A 19957-nucleotide genomic window follows, 5' to 3' on the forward strand; every position below is an offset into this window, starting at 1 on the left:
ATTAGGGTATTAGGAGCGGGGCAGGTGGAAATGCCCTTTCCCCTCCTTAAACCAGCTGGTATTAGGAGCAGAGCAGGTGACAATGCCTAATCGCTGCTTAGCCCAGCTGATAGCAGCAGCGGAGCAGGTGGTAATGCCCACCCCCTTGAACCAATTGGGATTAGGAGCGGAGCAGTTGGCAATGCCTGCCCCCTGCCTTAACCCAGCTGGTCTTACGTTCACCCAGCTGGGATAAGAAGCCACCCTCTTCAATCTACTGGAATAAGCCACTGAGCAGGTGACAATGCCCACCCTGTCTTCACCCTGCCAGAGTCAGGAGCCAAGCATGCAGCAGTGCCTGCCCCCCCTTCAACCTGCTGGAATCAGTAGCAGAGAATGTGGCAATTCCTGCACCCCTTCACCCAGCTGGGATCAGAAGCAGACGGTCACGGGCTGGGCCAGCCCAAGCAGGGTGGTTCAAGTCCAAACCTCAACACCAAGTCCAGGGGGAGTTTCAGGAGCCAAAAGCCAAGTCAAAGCAGTGCTCAGAGCACGAGCTAATGCCAGGAGTGAGTCCAGAGTCCAAGAGCAAGGTCAGGCACAGTCCTAGGTCAGTTACCGATAGTGTCAGGTCCAAAAGCAGGCACGGGCAAGGTCCACAGACCACAGAGCGGTTGCAGGCAGTAGACACGTTGCTTCCACGCCTGGCTGTTGCTCCTGACTGGCTTTTATAGCCAGGCGTGGTTTTCAGCCAGCTGCTGGGGCTCCATGCTGATGCTACTCATTGTCGCTCTCCAGCAGCTGGTGTCGGCTCAGGAGACGAGCGCTGTGCCGTCTCTCCTGCAGTTCCAGCCTCAGCCTTTGTCTGCGGCCTTCTTTACGCTTGGGCGAACCTGGGGGGGGGGGGGTGGAAGCCCCTGGCTGGGCTTCCCCTGTGGTGCTGGCAGTCCCTGACTGAGCTTCCCCTGTGGATGTCCCTGGCTGAGCTTCACCTGTGGTACTGGGGCTGGAGAGTACTGATGGCTCTGCTTCAGCTGCTGGCTGTAGGCTCCGATTAGCCAGCAGCTGTGGCTCCTGATTACCAGCCTCTGCTGAGTCAGGGCTGGCTACATGGAGCTCCTCTTCTCCTGAGGAGTCCCGGCTGGCTACACAAAGCCCCTCTCCTCCCGAGGAGGAGTCCTCGCTCTCACTGAGCCCAGACTGGGCCATGACACCGACCACGTAGTAAAGCCCACAGCCCACCTTCACCTGTCAGGATCAGGCATGGAGCATGAGGCAATGCCTGTTCCTCCCTTCATTGAGCAGGGAGCAGGTGGCAATGCCCACCCCCTTCACCCAGCTGGGATCAGGCTCGGAGCAGGCAGCAGTGCCTGCCCCCCTTCATCCAGCCGTAGTCAGGCGCAGAACAGGAGGCAAAGCCCCCCTTTACCCAGCATGTATCATGCACGGAGCAGGTAGCAAAGCCCACCCCCCTTCACATGGCCGAGATCAGGCAGATCAGGCGGGGAGCAGATGACAATGCCCACCCCCCTCCTTCACCATCTGGAATCAGTGATGGAGGAGTGAATAACTGCCTGCCCGCCATCCCCTTTCTAGAGCCCGTTGTATTTTTCCCCCACAACGGGCTTTGTTGCTAGTATTAATATATTTCTAATATTGGTGCCTCAAGAGTGGCAAACAGGAACCAAAGCTTTTGGCCTCTTCAGTGGAAAGCAGACCTACCTCAGAGCATCATTAGTCCCCTGGGCAGAGCAGCAGCCTAAAGTAGTTAATATAATTATTTGTGAACAAATGTCTCCCAGGTCATTGTTGGCACCAAGGGTTTTCTGACACCGACTCACCCTTTAGGCCTTGGGCAAGTCAGCAAAGTTGCCAACCTCCAGGTGTGGCCTGGAGATCTCTCAGAATTACTGTCGATCTCCAGACTACAGAAATCAATTCCACTGGAGAAAACGACCACATTGGAGGGTGAAGTAAAAATTATACTCCTCAGAGCTCCCTCCCCAAATCTCCAGGAATTTCCCCATTCAGAGATGGCAACGCTTAGGCTTGCCAGCCTCCAGGTGATAGCTGGAGATCTCCTGGAGTTACAACTGATCTCCAGGCAACAGAAGTCAGTTCTCCTGGAGAAAATGGCAGCTTTGAAGGGTGAACTCTATGGAATTATATCCCACTGACGTCCCTCCCTTCCCCAAACTCCACCCTCTTCGGGCTCCGCCCCACAAATCTCCAGGAATTTCCTGACCTGGACTTGGCAACCCTAGCAATGCTACAAATCAGAGATTCTTAGCTTTGGGTGCACTTCTTTGGAAAAGTCCAGTAGCACCTTTGAGACTAACCAACTTTACTGTAGCATAAGCTTTCGAGAATAACAGCTCTCTTCGTCAGATGCAGAACTGTGGTTCTTGAAAGCTTATGCTACAGTAAAGTTGGTTAGTCTTAAAGGTGCTACTGGACTCCTTACTATTTTGCTACTACAGACTAACACGGCTAACTCCTCTGGCTTCTTTGGAAAGGAGCACTTGCAAGAGGGTTGGATCAGTGGGGTGACCCAATGAAACTGAATTGATGTAGGATGGACAAAAAAAAATGCTCCGCACAAGGTTTAAATTTAACTTGTGGAACTCACTGCTACAAGATAAGGTGCCAGGACACTTTAGCGCAGACGGCTTTTCAAAGAGGATTAAACTCTGTTGCAGAGACCGTTCAGTTGAGGCGCACTTTTGAGTGTTATCAACAGGCAACCAGGCATTTACAAAGTATTATTGCTTTCTTCTTCAGCATCCGTGGTGGAAATGTCTACACTAGCAATGTGTGGCAAGGCAGGCTAGGAATGCTGGCTGAGGGCTAGTAACTTGAGTGGACCCACACTCTTTAAAAAAATCCTTTAGCTCAAGACTCAAATTCTCAATTGAAAGCAGCTGTCACAGACAAAGGCAACTGGAGCAGTAGTTACATTCTTGCCCGCCCCCATCCATTGACTGGGACATTTTCCCGAGCTACAGCCAAGCCCTTGGCTGAAGAAGCTGTGTTTACACTTTGTTTTCCCCCTGCCGCCATGACAACAGGGCCTAGTCGTGCCCAGGTGGGCCTTTCCTTTGCTTCTCGTCTTGCCAGGCCACATAGTCATGCCAAGGCAGGCCACCGTGGTAAGGCTGGGATCCCAGCCCAGCCTTCAATGAAAGGGGCTTTTTCGGGAGGGTGGTGGGATTCTTGACAGGATTCTCCCCCAAATTACAGAGCGAGAGGTTTATCCAGCAGGCAGCTACCAGGCTTTGTTTTCTTTCCATGGCAACAATTTTGGAGACCACGACATCGGCCGGGTCTGGATCCAAGCATCACGACCTCCCGAAAATATGCTAGAAAGGCACCCGAGAGGCCAGCCCAACTGCATTTTCATCTTCCTAGGAATCTTGGCTGTTAGATTCAACGGTTATCCTATCTTGTAATCCATTTATCTGACTGAAAAGTTTTTATTGTATCTGTAATCCGCCTTTGGCCCCAGTGAGAAAGGCTGACTATAAATGAAAATGGACAAAAGCCCCAAGCCATCCTATGCAGAGTTATTCCAGTCTAAGCCCATGGTTTATGTTGGAGTAAGTCGATACAGGACTGAACCACTGGAAAATACTTCATTTACAGTGATTGAGAATTAGGGTGACCTGCCTTGGGGAGGGCGGCTGGAGATCTCCCAGAATTACACCTGATCTCCAGACTACAGAAGTCAGTTCTAGGTTTGCCAGATGGCTCCCCTTCAAAAACCAGATGGGGGCCTGCCACTTACTTTTAAAAAATGCTTTTGAGCAGCATGCGCTCCCAGCCCATGTGGGATAAGGTCACTTCCAAGAGTGCTGTCACCATTGGTATGCCAGAGGCTAGGACGGGCTGGCCACTCGCTGGGCATGTAGGACACTGGACGGTTGGGCAAACAGGCAAGCCTCTCAATGGGCACAAAGATGCTGGGCGGGTGAGCGGGCTAGTCCTATTGTGGTCAGCCAGCTGCATCCGCGGCAAACAAAGCGCTGAATTAACAGCCCTCCCCTGTTCTCTGTCTCCAGCATGTTGCATTCAAGTGTACTGACTTGGAACACAGGAGGTGCGATTTAGCTACAACAGGTAATAGCTGGGAGAGATACCGTTCTTCCTCCATAAGATCATCCAATCTTTTCCTTAAAGCCAATGTGACCTCTCGTCACAAACAATTGCAGCAAGTTCTATACGTTGCACAGACGAAGCATTATCCGCCCAGACCATCTCAGCGTTATTAAGAGCAGGGCTTTTTTTCAGCTGGAACGCGGTGGAACGGAATTCCGGAACCTCTTGAAAATGGTCACATGGCTGGTGGCCCCGCCCCCTGATCTCCAGACAGAGGGAGTGGCACAGAGGGCAATCTAAACTCCCCTCTGTCTGGAGATCAGGGGGCGGGGCCACCGGCCATGTGACCATTTTCTCCAAGGGCAACCCACTGAGTTCCACCACCTCTTTTCCCAGAAAAAAAGCCGTGATTAAGAGTATACTTAATAAGGAAGCAGGATGGTGGATGTCAAAGGAGCCTGCGAGGAAGGTTGCAGAGGGACAGAAAAGACCTCAAAAGAGGGCCTGGAAGTAGATTTACTTTTATGCCTCTACCCCACCTGAGGGAAGTTTTGGGTATCAGAAGAGCACACGGACAAACCTGAAGCATAAATAGAGACTTTATTGTATATTTCTGGACTGTGAGGCCTTCTCAGAAGACAGAAGGGCAGGAAGGCGCCCAAGCCACATAGGAAGCAAGCAGCATCCAAGAAGCGGTGGGAAGGAACAGTTGAAGTTTATCTCCGGGGGCCAAGGAAGAAGCCCCATGCAAACCTATAAAACAGCATAGGCTATGAGAGAGAGAAAACAATCCCACAGACACGTTTCCTTTTACTTCTCTGCACAGTGCCTAAATGTTGGACAAAGCACGGAATACCGCACTGATCTCCCTCGTTTCATGGCATGATTGATAACAGACAAGGTCTCAGCAGAGATGACTTCTTTCCTTAACTGGAAAAGCCATTCTGGCTAAAGGAATTGCAATCTCTGCTGTCAGATTCAGAGTGAGTGACGACATGCATTTCGACACACTTGAATGGTGTTCAACCCAATCTAATGCATGCTGAGTGCGTCCAAGAAGATACTTCAGCCACATGGTTCATGAGGAATGAATTAAAGATGCTGGGGGAAAACACAATGGCTAGTTAAAGGGGCCCTGACGGTGTTTTAAATAGATTGTCTTGTACGTGAAGACAACACAATGACTTAACAGAAAAAAAAATACATTCACACATGAAGCTGCCTTATGCTGAATCACACTCCAGACCCTTGACCTGTTTTCTGCTCTGGCTGACACAGATCTTTCACACCACCTACTCCCTCATCCTTTAAACTGGAGATACAGGGAATTGAACTGACAACCTTCTGTATGCAAAGCAGATGCTCTGGCACTTAGCCACAGCCATTCCCTCTCTCCTCCTTGAAAGCTATTGCCTAAGTATGTATTCTCTTGTTCTCGCCACGTTTTCTACTTATGCAGTACCATTTTCTGCAATGTTTAGCACAACATTTCTAAGACTCTATGTTTCGTTTCAGAATTCTGTAATCCAAGTCCCATTGCACTGCTTATTAGACGTTTCATCCTATCGATTGCATTGACTTACACTGTGCAATCTGCCAAGTCTCAGCGAGAAATGTGGACTATAAATAATGGAAAGAAATGAATTCAGATGTCATGCCAAAGCACGGTTTGCACTAATCAAAGTTTAGAACCCATACTATAATTTGTGCTTTCAAATGTGCTGCCAAACCCTGGTTTGGAGCCTTTTCCTAGCTTTTGCTATTTAACTATGTAATGATCCAGTAGACAAACTGCAATTCCGGTTTCTCAGATCAGAGACTGCACCAAATCCCAGCATGCGCACAGACAGCATGATGGCTTAAAAGCCTATTAGACAATAATAATATAATAATAATAACATTCGATTTATATACCGCCCTTCAGGACAACTTAATGCCCACTCAGAGCAGGTTACAAAGTGTGTTATTATTATCCTCACGACAATCACCCTGTGAGGTGGGTGGGGCTGAGAGAGCTCAAAGAGAGCTGTGATTGACCCAAGGTCACCCAGCTAGCTTCAAGTGGAGGGGGGAATCAAACCTGGCTCTCCAGATTACAGTCCTGCCACTCTTGGGGAATCAAACCCAGCTCTCCAGATTACAGTCCTGCCGCTCTTAACCACGGCGCCAAACTGGCCAGCCAATCGCAAATCACAACTTGTCATTTCAGACACCATCCTAACCCAGACTCAAGCTTCTTCGATCATGTTTCGATTTGAGTCTGTCACACATTGCTGTTGTTTCCTGCTTGGAAAAATAATCTCTCTGTGGCCTGTGGCGGTCAGGTTGTATGCATCAAGGGCCAGTTCATGTGGAGAGGCTGAAAGACTGAAAACCATTGATCTAAAAGGACAGGATGGTTCTAAACGGACTTCCTGCCTGCCCGTATTTTACCCCTGCCACTACCCACCAGGATAAACTAACGGCCCTGGAACCAACGGTGGAAGAAGGCATTCAGGATGGACGAGGAATCACCCATATCCTCTCCTGGACGTGCCAGGTCACCTAGGGAAGAAACAGTCTGGTTAACAGGAACATCGTTGATCCTATGCATTAATCCACACTACCTTTTTATCGGCACCCAAAGCACTATTATCATTTTCTTTTCTGTACTGATCACGATTCTGGCTTTAAAAAAAAAATTAGCAATCTGTAACCTGCACAATGCCTCAGATTTACATAACCAAGAGAGAATCATGGAATAAGAGAGAGAAAACAGCAACACAGGCGTGAAAACGAAGTAACAGACAATCAAAGGTTACACAAAATTATGTTTATGTGTACTGATTCATAGAGAAAAAATAAGTGAAGTCATGCAAGGAACTCCACATGCACTTATCATACTCAATACCTATTTGGTGCAGTGGTTAAGAGCGGCAGGACTCTAATCTGGACAGCCAGGTTTGATTCCCCGCTCCTCCACTTGAAGCCAGCTGGGTGACCTTGGGTCAGTCACAGCTCTCTCAGAGCTCTCTCAGCCCCACCCACCTCACAGGGTGATTGTTGTGGGGTAATAATAACACTTTGTAAACCGCTCTGAGTGGGCATTAAGTTGTCCTGAAGGGCGGTATATAAATCGAATGTTATTATGATGTCATTATTAATAAATAGGGGAGGCAAGTTAGATGACAAAGTGCCACTTCTTATACACAAATGGTAAAAACCATTTATTTACATGTAAACAATAAACTTCTGTAAACATCAAGGGCTTCTGAGTATCAACAAGCAAATAAATTTCATTGGATGATACTCAACCCAGAACACTATAGCCGATTCTCTAAAGCGCAAGGTGCAATGGAATTAGATATTCAATCTTTGTGGAATTATAGGATGTCTTAATTACACAAAGATTTATAATGTGCAAAATGTTAAGCATAATCATTGAAATTTCATATAGTAAATCAAAGGGTTCTGGTGTACAAATTCCAAGCATGACTGCTGATGGGAAAGCCGGTGTTTTTTTCTCCCGTTTCCCGGCTTCTTTATCAAAGCTGTCAACACTTCATGATAGAAGTTCTCTCACCAAGGAAACATCTCATCAATCACTTAGAGAAATCAGCCTTTCAGACTTTCAAAAAGGAAGCGCTCTATGAATCAGTACACCTAAAAATAATTTGGTATGACATTTGATTGTTTATCACTTAGCTAGTTTTCATGGCTGTCGATTCTGCAAATTTGCACAAACTCTCTTCTTTTGCAGAGCAGCGTCTGCAATGTAACACAAATTAATTTGCCGAATGTATGCTTCGTCTGCTAATTTGCAATGGGCTAAGGAGGGGCTGAAATCTCCCAAGCAACACCAATGGAAATTCAACACTGCCCTCTTCCTGGCTTTTGAGATTTCCTCAGGCATTCTTCACGTGCACTCAAAACGATCTTCTGCAGCCATAAGAACTAGGAACTTGCTTTTTAAAAAAAGCTATGATGCTCAAGAAGCTAAAGTCCTGAGAAGGGGACATTTCCTCCACCCTTAACATCAAACCATACACTTGGGAACAGATGAGGAGGAGACGATATTTTATGGCCACTATGGACCATGATGGAAAGATCTTGAGGGCCGCAGAGAGGTTGTTGAAACTACATTTGCCCTGCTCACCAGGATTTTTTAAATCGCTCATTACTTCCATTTAAATAATTGGCAGGCACAAGGGCTAGAAACATCCTATTTTTTTAAAATACATTTGGCCTTCTTGTATGTTATGTGCCATCAAGTCACTTCCAACTTACGGCGATCCTATGAATTAACAACCTCCAAAATGTCCTATCGTTAACAGCCTTGCTCAGATCTTGCAAACCGAAGGCTGTGGCTTCCTTTATTGAGTCAATCCATCGCATGTTCGGTCTTCCTCTTTTCCCAACATTCCTCGTTTTTTCCGAATATTTCCTAGCGCTCTTCAACTTTCCCGAGCGTTTTTGTCTTCTCCTTTGGGTCTTGTCTTCTCATGATCTGACCAAAGTACGATAGCCTCCCTTCGCCTTCTTAGGTAGCTCAATTCTGTGCGCTGAAGTGGAGCCATCGCATAACTGCAAACCTGTTTACCTCTTGGGGCTATTTGCTTGCAACGCTCACCACAGATCCCCTGTCGACTGGGACCTTCCTCTTGGAACTCACCTGCCCTTCCCTGCTGGCTACCATCAAGACCGTGGTAAGGTTCCCCTCTGCTCTGGCGGGTGACGACTGTCTCTTCGTGGCCCTGGCTGTCTCGAACTGTCCGGCATTCTTCTACAGTCTGAAGCGACAAGGCACATTTGTGGAGAACAGTTCTGTCGGTGGCTAAACGACAGCTAAACGGAACCTCCATGTTCAGAGGCAGAATGTAAATGGAGCAATAATGAGACTTTATTTAATTGAGACTTTTGTTAAGATTTGAAGTACTGGTTGAATTTTGAGAGCTATAGAATTAGGAGGGTGAAATAGTATTTCTTTTTTTTTAGTTTCTTTTTTCTTGTTTTGTTTTAGCTGTATATTTCTTTTTTCTTTTATCTGTTTATATTCTTTTTTTAGTTATTTGCAATATAGGCTTTTTTGCAGGGCCGGATCGAGGGGGGGGGGTCAGGTGGGGTAGTCTGCCCCCGGCGCCGCCAGAGAGGGAGCGCCGGGAGCAGCTGCCAGCTGCCGAGAGCGCGAAGGTGGCAGCGCGGGCAGCCTCCCAGCCCCCCGCGCTGCCTTTCGCCTGCCCCGCAGGACAGAGGGCGGCCAGCTTGCTGCGCACCCTCTGTCCTGCAGGACAGGCAAAAGGCAGTGCGGGGGGCTGCGAGGATATCCGCGCCATTCGCCTGCCCTGCAGGACAGGGTGCGGCCGGCTGCCCCCTGTCCTGCGGGGAGGCAAATAGTGCGGGCGGCTTCCCAGCCACGCATGCTGCCTCCGTTGGCGCACTGGGCGGGCAGCATGCTCCACCCTGCGTGACGATGTCACAGAAGTGACATCGTCATGCAGCGCTGGGAGCATGCGTGTGCTCTGCACGCATGCGAGGGGTCGGACTAGGGTTGCCCTGGGCGCCAGCAACCCTAGATCCGGCCCTGCTTTTTTATTATGACTTACATCGCTTAATAATAAAAATCCTACCGAAAAAAAACCCCAATCATTTTTACTTAGCAAGAGGAGTAATTTCAGCATTTCTGCCCGAGCAAAGACTATTGTGCAAGCGGCAGTCTTCCACAGGGTCCAACCCTCTGTCTTCTGCAAACTGAGCATCAAAGGGAGTGCATGCGCATGCTTTTGCCTTCCCGAGTCCTTTTACTCACCCCATCTGGAGTCATCACTTTGGTGACCGAGATGCTTTTGAAATAAGTTCGAGGCTGAGCTGGTGGGAGAATTGTCTCGAGCCCTTCGGATGTGACGCGCGAGTCCAGATCTAAGGGGAAGACAAACCAACATTTAAATATCTTGGTTGTTGTGGGTTTTCCGGGCTGTATTGCCGTGGTCTTGGCATTGTAGTTCCTGACGTTTCGCCAGCAGCTGCTGGCGAAACATCAGGAACTACAATGCCAAGACCACGGCAATACAGCCCGGAAAATCCACAACAACCATCGTTCTCCGGCCGTGAAAGCCTTCGACAATACGACGTTTAAATATCTTATTTTGGATAACAATTCAATATAACACCACGTAACAGATCAACATATAAACAAAAAAACATCCATTTTGTAAAAAATTAAACATTAACATGTTTTGTAGTGTTAAGTGAATTTGCATTATTTAGGGTAATCAGTAGAAAAAAGATGATAAATGTTTAGGAGGATGTATATCATTAACAATTAAGAATTCAAAAAAGGGAAACCATTTGGGTACAAAGTCCGTTTCTTTTGGGTAGAGTTGTGCTTGACTAATAAGTTCTGAGATCTTGTCTTGGATGTAATAATCCCATATTTTAATTAACCAACTGTCAACAGTAGGGATTTTGGGCGATTGCCGGTAGGATGCTAATAGTGATTTGATTACTATCAAAAAATTGCAGATTAATTCTTTCCTTATATTAGGGATGTTTGCCACGGGTTCCCACTGGTTCTCCCACTGGTTCAAAAAAATTAATTTTGGATCCAGAGGGATTAGATAACCTGTGATCTCTTGAATATTTCGTAAAATTTCCTTCCAAAATTTCTCAACGTATGGGCAAGCCCACCAACAAATCAACATTTCAGCTGAAGGGATTTATCCTAGCTTTATTTTTATTTATTTTATTTATGTCGTTTATGTCATTTATAGTCCGCCTTTCTCACTGAGACTCAAAGTGGATTACACAGTGTGAGATTAGCACAATCAGTAGCAAGGACATTTCCATAAACAATGTCATAGGATAAATAAAAACAAGTTTACACAAAGACGTAGCATTAGGAAGGACCCAATATGGAGTTGAAGAATTGCTGAAACAGAACATAATCAATTCTAGGACTGACATTAGTCACCATGAAGCACAAGTAGTATATAGGAGTACATATTTAAAGCAACCGATAATATGTAAGGTGACGTCTACGGTTTCTAAGTCATTAGCGAAACATCTGAGACCCCCTCCCTACAATACCGCCCTCCTATCTGAGTAAAAGGCCTTTTTGAATAATTCGGTTTTGCATTGTTTGCGGAAAGCCAGGAGCATGGGGGCTCTCCTGACCTCCTCAGGCAGGCCGTTCCACAGGGTAGGGACCACCACAGAGAAAGCCCGTGTGTGGGCTGCTGTTGATTTCACCTATGTGCAGGCTGGCACCTACAAGAGACCCGGTTCAGATGAGTGAAGCTGCCGTAGAGAGACATAAGGCAGGAGGTGGACCCATAGGTATACCGTAAGTAGTTCCCGTGGGTAGGCTTCCCCTTATTGAAGCCTTTTTCACCCAGCCCTGGCACCCAACCTGGTTTTCAGGGTAGCTCACAAATCGTAACTTCAATACACACGTGCCAATACATTGGTTGCGCTTGTCACCCTGGGACTGGGGAAATTTGAATCTCCACGTAGCCAAGGAGTTTACGAGCTTGGGCCAGTCACTCAGCCCGACCTACCTCACAGGGTTGTTGTGTGGATAGAAGGGACAAAAGGAGGATCATGTATGCTGCCTCGAGCTTCTTAGAGGAAAAGCAGGATAAAAATGTGACGGACTGATGAATCCCTGCTACCCTGGCCCCACCTGCTGCAGGGCATCCAGATTGACCTATTCTCTGCATATATTCTGCCTTCCCCTAACTCTTCCATTTCTACAGCAAGAAAATCCTAAACGTAAAATCAGAAGAAAATTCTCAGATTAGATTAAACCTCGCTTGTCTGGATAGGAATCGTTCTTAACCGAGCTTCCAGTTAAGGCATCTGGAAAGGAAAGTGTACGGAGACGAGGGTGATTCTTATACTGTTGAACTGAGCACTACATGGGAAATTCTGCACTTACAAGTGGGTGAGACCTGCCCAAGTCCCACAAGCACAAAGGCCTGGGATAATTTAAAAAACCTGAAATGGGTAGCTACTTCGACGTGTGTGTTTCCTCCCAGCCCGCCCCATCGATCATCCACTGACCTTTGTCTTCCTTAGGGGTGCTGTCTGTGTTGGAAGGTGCTGGCCCTCTCTCTTCCAGCTGCAAAAAAAGAGAGAAAAATAAGTTAGGAAAGTCTGCAGGAGGCCGAAGCATCCTGCATGAACCCCGGGCAAACCGAAGGCAAATCTGAGAGCTCGGGGATGGCTCTTGAGATGGAATTTTCTTTTAATGCTCCCCTACGTTTTAAACTTGAAAAACTCCCTACATGTGGAAAACTAGCACACCAGCGAGAAAGATTCCATGTTACCCTCACTACCCGCAGGCAGCTTTTCTTATTGGGGAAAGCATTCAAAATATGACCCCCTGGACCTTTCAATCTGAAACGGTGTGGTCCAGAATTTTATATGCTCCTTGTCCCCAACAAGTCTACCTCTTTATTCTGCAGAGCGGACACAATGAGCAAGAGTAAAATCGCCCTCTCTTTGTATCTGCTCCTAGCATCTGGGGTTTTGTTGCTGTTTGTCAAACGACCATGCGTTATCGGAGCTGGATTTATATGACCACGTACCCCCTGGAACGGGCGCCAAGGCCGTCTTTCTGGAACTGTAGGACCCAAACCATCTTCCGGTGATTGGCTGGGCCGATGGCTGTCTGGGTACTTGAGCATTGAGTCCCGCAGTGTTTGTCTCTTTTCACGAGAGTGGTTGGCAGAGGGTGGCGCCTCCATGCCAGGGAACTCTATGAGCAGAGATGGAAAAATCAGTACCAACTCTCCTGCACAGGCGCCTACCCTCTCCCCCTCTTGATGAGGGAGTCTTCCTCTCACCCCCCCCCCCAAATAAGACTGCTGTGCTGATCTCTTGTTTGGACCTCTGCTGTGGTTCAATGATGTCCCTTGAACAAAGTTGTTATCAATTAAATTTCCCAAACTGAGCTTGTTAAGTGAAGGAGGAGCGCTTTGCAAGATAGCCCCTCTGCAAGCAGTGCAAGATCCCAGCTCATCTGCATGTCAATCCAGATCTCCTGAATGGATGGGGGAATCCAGCAGGTTCATGTGCCCTATTGTATTGTTTACTGAATGTCCCAGCCATTGATTGTATTGACTTACATTGTGTAATCCGCCTTAAGTCTCAGTGAGAAAGGTCGACTATAAATAATGCACATAAAAATTTAAAAAATGAATACTGGTGACTAGATTTTACACAAAGAAAGTCATCAATCCATAATTTGGCCTTAAAATATGGCATTACAACACACTGTTTTAAATGTTACTATATTTAGGAACCCACTTTATGCAAATAGTGCAATTTTTATACTGGGTTTCTTGGCCGTGGCATCACAGCAAGGGATACAGGGCTGAGGAATGGGACTGGATTCATATGGATACTTAAGACTGGGCAGTGCCGTTCATGCCCTCCAATGTTCCTTCAAAAGAATGCTTACAAATTATGGGGGAACAACAAAATGTGGGACTGACTCACAGAATTCAGCTACCAGAGAATCTCTATTTTCTTGGGTTTTTTTTAGAACACTAAGGCTCTAGCCCTCATGGCTGCTGATGTATTTCAGTTCATTTCATTGATTAAACTTCTAGCCTGCCCTCCCCGCAAGCAGGCTCAGGGCGGGCTACAACAGTTTCAGTAGACTTTATAATGACAATAAAACGCAACGAAACAGCAGCAATGTCAATTTTCATTAAAAACCAACAACATTCAATTTTTATACTGCCCTTCGGGACAACTTAATGCCCATGCAGAGCGGTTTATAAAGTGTGTTATTATTATCCCCACAACAATCACCCTGTGAGGTGGGTGGGGCTGAGAGTGCTCTGAGAGAGCTGTGACTGACCCAAGGTCACCCAGCTGGCTTCAAGCGGAGGAGTGGGGAATCAAACCTGGCTCTCCAGATTAGAGTCCTGCCGTTCTTAAGTGACTGACCCAAGGTCACCCAGCTGGCTTCAAGCGGAGGAGTGGGGAATCAAACCTGGCTCTCCAGATTAGAGTCCTGCTGCTCTTGACCACTACAACATAGTTCCAGTAGCGTTTAGTGCAGCCCACCACTGCTAACCGTGCACGGAGGGGAGGAAGCTGTCCTTTTGCCCCCACTACATTTTGTGTGAGGGGCCAAAGAGCTGTACCACCCACCTCGTAGAGGACCAGTAGGGAGGATACAGGACCGGCCTCAACCATATGCCTGGTGGAACAACTCAGTCTTGAAAGTCTGCCCAAAGAATAAAAGATCTTGGTGGGCCTGGGTAAGTACTGATAGAGTTTCGCCAGGTTGAAGTCAGGACCGAAAAGGCCCTGACTCTGGTTGAGGCCAGGGACCAACAGTAGATATTTATCAGCTGATCTAAGCACTCTTTGGGGTAAATATGGTGAAAGGCGGTCCTGCAGGTATGATGGTCCCTGTCTGCTAAGGGTCAGAACCAAATAGGTCAGAACCAATAGGTCAGAACCAAAATCTTGAACCTGATCCAGAACTCCACAGGGAGCCAGTGTAGCTGCTGCAAGATTGGAATGATACGTGCCCTATATGGAATACCTGTAAGGGCACGTGCAGCAGCATTCTGGACCCGCTGCAATTTCTGGATCAGACCCAAGGGAAGCCCTGCATACAGGGAGTTACAGTAGTCCAACCTGGAGGTGACTCTTGCATGGATCACTGTCATTAGATCACAGGTTGAAAGGTAGGGGGCCAGCTGCCTAACCTGCTGAAGATGAAAAAAAAGCAGACCGGTCAACTGCTGTGATCTGGGCCTCCACTGATAAGGAGGCATCCAACGTCAATCCCAGACTCCGGACTGCCGGAGCGGGCACAAACGTTGCCCACTCGAAAGCTGGGAGCTGGATCCCCGACACGATCCAAGTACAAGACCTCCATTTTTACAGGATTCAACGTCAGCCGACTCTGCTTCACCCATTTAGGCATGGCCTCCAAAGCGCTAACTAGGGCATCTGGGGCATTGCCAAAGCCTGCAAAAACTGCAGAAGCCAAAAGGATGTCAAAATGCCCGGTCCACGCAGCTGAGAGCTTCCCTTACCAAAGGGCTGGGGGGGAAGGGTCCAGGAGCCCATCTCGTTGAACAGGTTGTTAAAGTCACGGAAGAGCTCATCGAAGCCGAAGTTCTCGTGGAAATGCATCCCTCCAGGGGCAAAAGTGAAGCCAAAGCCGAAGTCATCGGAGGGCCTGGCCCCAAAGGAAGGGCCTTCGTCGTCTTCATCGTCGTCCTCGTCGTCATCCCGGGTGATCCCCCCAAAGAAGGGGTCTCGAGCTCTGTGGCGAAAGTAGGGATCTTAGGGTAAGTAAAGGAAAATTCCCGTCATGTTTTTATCCCACCCTTCCTCCGAACAGCACAGGAGCAGCACACGTGGCTCTTTCCTCTTCTCATAGATCCAGAGGGGTTAGCCGTGTTAGTCTGTGGTCGCAAAATAGTAAAGTCCAGTAGCACCTTTAAGACTAACCAACTTTATTGTAGCATAAGCTTTCGAGAGCCACAGCTCTCTTCGTCAGATGCATGGAGGGTATGAAAAAACTAGCCAGAAATATATAGGTGGTGAGGGGACGGAGGAGTAGACTCAAATCAGTTGCAAAAGTCATGGAAGAGGTGGAGTGCACAATACAGGCTGAATCTGAATGAATGCCCCTCTTCTCAGTAAGCCCACAAGGTAGTAGAAAAGAGCAAGAGTCCAGTAGCACCTATAAGAGTTACAAAATTTGTAGTAGGTTATGAAATCACAGCTCACTTCTTCAGATACCATTTCTTTTCTACTGCTGTAGACTAACACGGCTACCCATCTTGGTCTACCCATGAGGTAGAGTAGGCTGAGAGGGAGAACGATTGGCTAAGCAAGGATTTGGATACGGGTCTCTCAAGTCCTCACCTGATCCTGTAACCAAGTGGTAGTCGCTCTATGGCTTGTGGAGAGCCACATTTGCAATTGTTGTCAACCTCAAGAGCTTTGTGACTACATGCCTTATGCACACACCCCACCAAACACCCACCAAACTGTCAGAAGTATATTAACTATAACCTTAATAACCAAAGTATCTTGAGCGGCCGCTGATGCGGGGAGGGCGGAATATAAATGTAATAAATTAAGTTGAATTAAATTCATGTTGTGTCGCCAGGACAACGTTTGCAGTTCAGAGGAGTGGACAACTTTTGAACTTGGCACCAAAAGAGAGTTTGGGCTGCAATATACTAACCTTACAACCCTTTTGGAGTTTCTTATATGAACGGAAGAAGGTGCCTTACGTAATGTCTTCCCTGACACCTGAGGTCATTTAAGCAAAGATAACAGGGATCGAATTAATTTTAGGTGGGTAGCCATGTTGGTCTGCAGTAGAACAGCAGGATTAGAGCCCAGGGGCACCTTAGAGACCAACAAAATTTTCAGTGTGTGAGCTTTCAAGAGTAAGATACTCTCCGATTTTCAAAAGCTTATACCCTGAAAATCTTACTGGTCTCTAAGGACACAAATGCAGGGACTGAAATGGAGCCCTTCCACTTGCAAAGTGCATGCTCTGTCTGTGTGCCAAACTCGGTACTATCTCCTCTGACGGGAAGCCATTCACCTGGGCCCCGAGTAGGCAGACATCTTTCCCACCACATAATAACGTAACGATCGATTTATGTACCGCCCTTCAGGACAACTTAATGCCACACTCAGAGCAGTTTACAAAGTGTGTTATTATTATCCTCACGACAATCACCCTATGAGGTGGACGGAGCTAAGAGCTCTGAGAGAGCTGTGACTGACCCAAGGTCACTCAGCTGGCTTCAAGTGGAGGAGTGGGGAATGAAACTCGGCTCTCCAGATTAGAGTCCTGTACTCTTAACTACTACACTAAACTGGCTCCCCTGGAGATTATGGAGTCACTGAGGGAAAAGTCTCTGTTTAAGCCAAAATGTCTGTTCCCTTTCAACATACAGTGTGTGGAAGTAGCTGTGACTGATCCAAGGTCACCCAGCTGGCTTCAAGCAGAGAAGTGGGCAATCAAACCGGGTTCCCAGATTAGAGTCCTGCTGCTCTTAACCACTACACCAAGCTGGCTCGCATGAGATGCTTGTCACTAGAGGTGCTGGGGCGTCATCTCGTAGTGCATAGAAAGGGTCTGGATGTCTCCCCACGAAAATCTTGTAGACCATGGGTCCTTCTGGCCAAGTATTATTTTATTTCATTTATAATACCTAATGCCTCTTAGGTCGTAAGCAGAGAAGGGTCTTCCCCCACACCGATTATCTAAGATCCTTTAACTAGAGATGCCAGGGACTGAAGCTGCACGCAGAACAGCAGCTCTCCCACTGAGTGGTCATGCCTGAGCAACACAGTTCTCTCCATACCAGCACTGTCAGCTTCGGCTAGCCAAAGGAATCGGGAATCAAATCCACCAAGGTCAATACTGTCAACTCAGACAGGCAGTGGCACTCCAGGGCCTCAGGCAGAGGCCTCTCACCGTCACCGACCAACTGGTCCCTGTGGCAAGGCCAGGGATCAAACCTGGGACCTTCTGCATGCCATGCAGAGAGGCTCTAATCATTGAGCGGTCGCCCCTAGCAACACTCCCCCTCCATCCGAGCACTGTCAGCGTCTGCCGGCCAATGGAATCGGGCCCCTGGTCCATCAAGGTCAACATTGTCCACTCTGACTGGCAGCAGCTCTCCAGGGTCTCAGGCGTTGCCTCCTGCCTGGTCCTTTTAACTAGAGAAGCCGGGGGTTGAACCCGGGACCTTCTGCCTGCAAAGCAGATGTTCTGCCCTCTGAGCCTCTCCCCTGACCTCAGCATCGCCTCCTCTGGCTGCGCAGCTGCTGCTCAGGGAGGAGGTTCTTCCCAACACCTGAGCTCTTTTAATAACTGGAGGTGCCCGGGACCGAACTCGGGACTTTCTGCGTGTTCTAACTCCTTAGCTGGCAGCCAGTGCAGCCCAATCAGCATCCCGCCCAGCAGGGATGGGACAAGCTACCCCAGTTGGATTTCTGCCTGCTTTGCCGCGGGGGAAAGGCTGAGCGGAGTGGTTCGTGGAGGGCCGCGGCACCCCCCCCCCTCCGGTTCTAGGATCGCCAAGGCAACGAGGCTCCGGATCTCCCACCTGCGCTCCCCGCGGAAGCCGAAAAAGCCCCGGAACAGGTCGTACACGCTCATCGCTCGGCGACCGTAAAGCGAAACCGCCTAACTGCCGCCACCCCGTCGTGAAGCCACTTTCCCCTCCCTCGTTCCCTTCTGCCGTAAAGCTAACCAAGCTTCACGGCACCGCCTCCATCGTAGAAACAGGGAAATCATAGAGACGAGGAAGTGAGACAGAAAGTTCTTCATGGGCCTCGCAGGAACTTCCTTCCGTCTCACGGGAAGCCGCAAAGCGACCCCAGCTGAGCTGGTGCCGCCAAGCGAGACGGCGCAGTATGTCGTGCTAGGCTCATCTCTCACCCCATCCGCCCTTCCCTCGTTCCAACCCGTCCCTTTTGTATGGTTAGTTGCCAATCACCAGGTGAGGCCTGGAGATCTCCCGGAATTACAATTTTGCTCCAGGCGTCAGAGAACAGTTCCCTTGGAGGAAAGGTCTGCTTTGGAGAGTGGACTCCGGTATTAGGCCCCATCCTTTCCCAAACCTCGTTTTCCCCAGGCTCCACTCGAAACCACCAGGGGTTTCCCAACCCGAAGTTGAAAGAGTAGATTTAATCTTGCAGCGGCCACTAGTGTTGCCAACCGGCAGGTGGTGGCTGGAGGTCTCCCGGAACTACAACTGCTCTCAAAGCCACAGTTCCTCTGGAGAGAATGTCTGCTTTGGAGGGAAGACTATGAAGTCCTCCCTGAAGTCCATCCCGTCCTCTAACCCCGCCCTCTCCAAGTGAGCCTTTCATCAGATCTCAAAAGCTAAGCGGGGTCGACCTTGGTTATGGGATGGGAGATCTCCAACGAAGACCAAGGTTGCTATGCAGAGGCAGGCCAAGGCAAGCCGCCTCTGTTAAGTCTCTTGCCATGAAAACCCCATTGGGGGTCGCCAAAAGTCAGCTATGACTTGACGGCACTCTCCAACAACAAAAACCGTTATTATAATAACATTCGATTTATATACCACCCTTCAGGATGACTTAACATCCACTCAGAGCAGTTTACAAAGTATGCCATTATTATCCCCACAACTAAACACCGTGAGGTGGGTGGGGCTGAGAGAGCTCTGAGAGAGCTGTGATTGACCCAAGGTCACCCAGTTGGCTTTAAGTGGAGGAGTGGGGAATCAAACCCTGCTCTCCAGATCAGAGTCCCATGCTCTTAGCCACACCATATGACTGCTTGCTCTCATGCTGCAGCTACATGTTGGAGGGTAGCAGCTGCTCAAGAGAGCATACTGTTCTTCCCACCACGCCCATCTCAAGCTCAGGACACCCTTGAAAAGTAGGTTAGGCTGAAAGTGACAGACCCAAGGTCCTGCAGACAAACGTCATGGTGCAGGCAGCAGAAAACTGAATGAAGGGCTCTGTGCCGCACTGCATGTGTGTTACAGATCTGCCCAGGCTTCTATTTTAACAAAATACCCCAAAACAAAGGTAATGGTTGAAATCAGCTAATTCTGGGTGCCTGTGAAGGTCACGCTGACTATATAAACCTTTTTACTACCCGCTTTTGCAATAACCTCAATGCAAATATAAAGTTAATTGAACACAGAAGCCAACAAGGCAGAGTCAAGTTAGATCTATACCTTGTTTCCCACTTCCTATCCAGTGCGTTTTTATGCTGTTGAGGGTAGTATAACTGGTCTCCCACCCCCCTCCATTTTGAAGGCTCCCCCCTCCCTCGCCACATTAAACAGAGAGCTCATATTTCTAACTCTTCTTGGAAATCCCACTTGTAGAATTGACATTTGGCCTTCCAGCCACCTCACTT

At 48.3% G+C, this 19957-nt stretch overlaps 1 protein-coding gene across 2 annotated transcripts; it reads right to left on the bottom strand.

Moving 5' to 3' along the window:
• Positions 1–4657: 4657 nt before the first annotated feature.
• On the bottom strand, positions 4658–18255 carry HAX1 (HCLS1 associated protein X-1). Of its 2 annotated transcripts, none has more exons than XM_055001686.1 (8): positions 18165–18255; positions 15114–15346; positions 12639–12808; positions 12112–12169; positions 9860–9969; positions 8726–8843; positions 6524–6618; positions 4658–4827 (listed from the first exon to the last, which is right to left on the bottom strand). In XM_055001686.1, exons 1-7 carry the CDS (start codon positions 18215–18217, stop codon positions 6533–6535), a joined length of 828 nt encoding a protein of 275 aa, XP_054857661.1. In that variant the 5' UTR covers positions 18218–18255; the 3' UTR covers positions 4658–4827; positions 6524–6532. The 2 variants fall into 2 exon arrangements, with proteins under 2 accessions (XP_054857661.1, XP_054857668.1); XM_055001693.1 differs by having other exon boundaries at positions 4658–5175.
• Positions 18256–19957: the final 1702 nt, after the last annotated feature.

Source organism: Eublepharis macularius, chromosome 1, assembly GCF_028583425.1.
Source record: "Eublepharis macularius isolate TG4126 chromosome 1, MPM_Emac_v1.0, whole genome shotgun sequence".
Taxonomy (NCBI): Eukaryota; Metazoa; Chordata; class Lepidosauria; order Squamata; family Eublepharidae; genus Eublepharis; species Eublepharis macularius.

Coding starts and splice junctions, on each gene's coding strand:
- HAX1 (XM_055001686.1), bottom strand. CDS start 18,217: ATGAGCGTGTACGACCTGTTCCGGGGCTTTTTCGGCTTCCGCGGGGAG. Junction 12,809..15,113: donor CCTTCCCCCCCAGCCCTTTG/GTAAGGGAAGCT, acceptor CTCTGCTCATAG/AGTTCCCTGGCATGGAGGCG. Junction 8,844..9,859: donor AAGTGATGACTCCAGATGGG/GTGAGTAAAAGG, acceptor TTGTCGCTTCAG/ACTGTAGAAGAATGCCGGAC.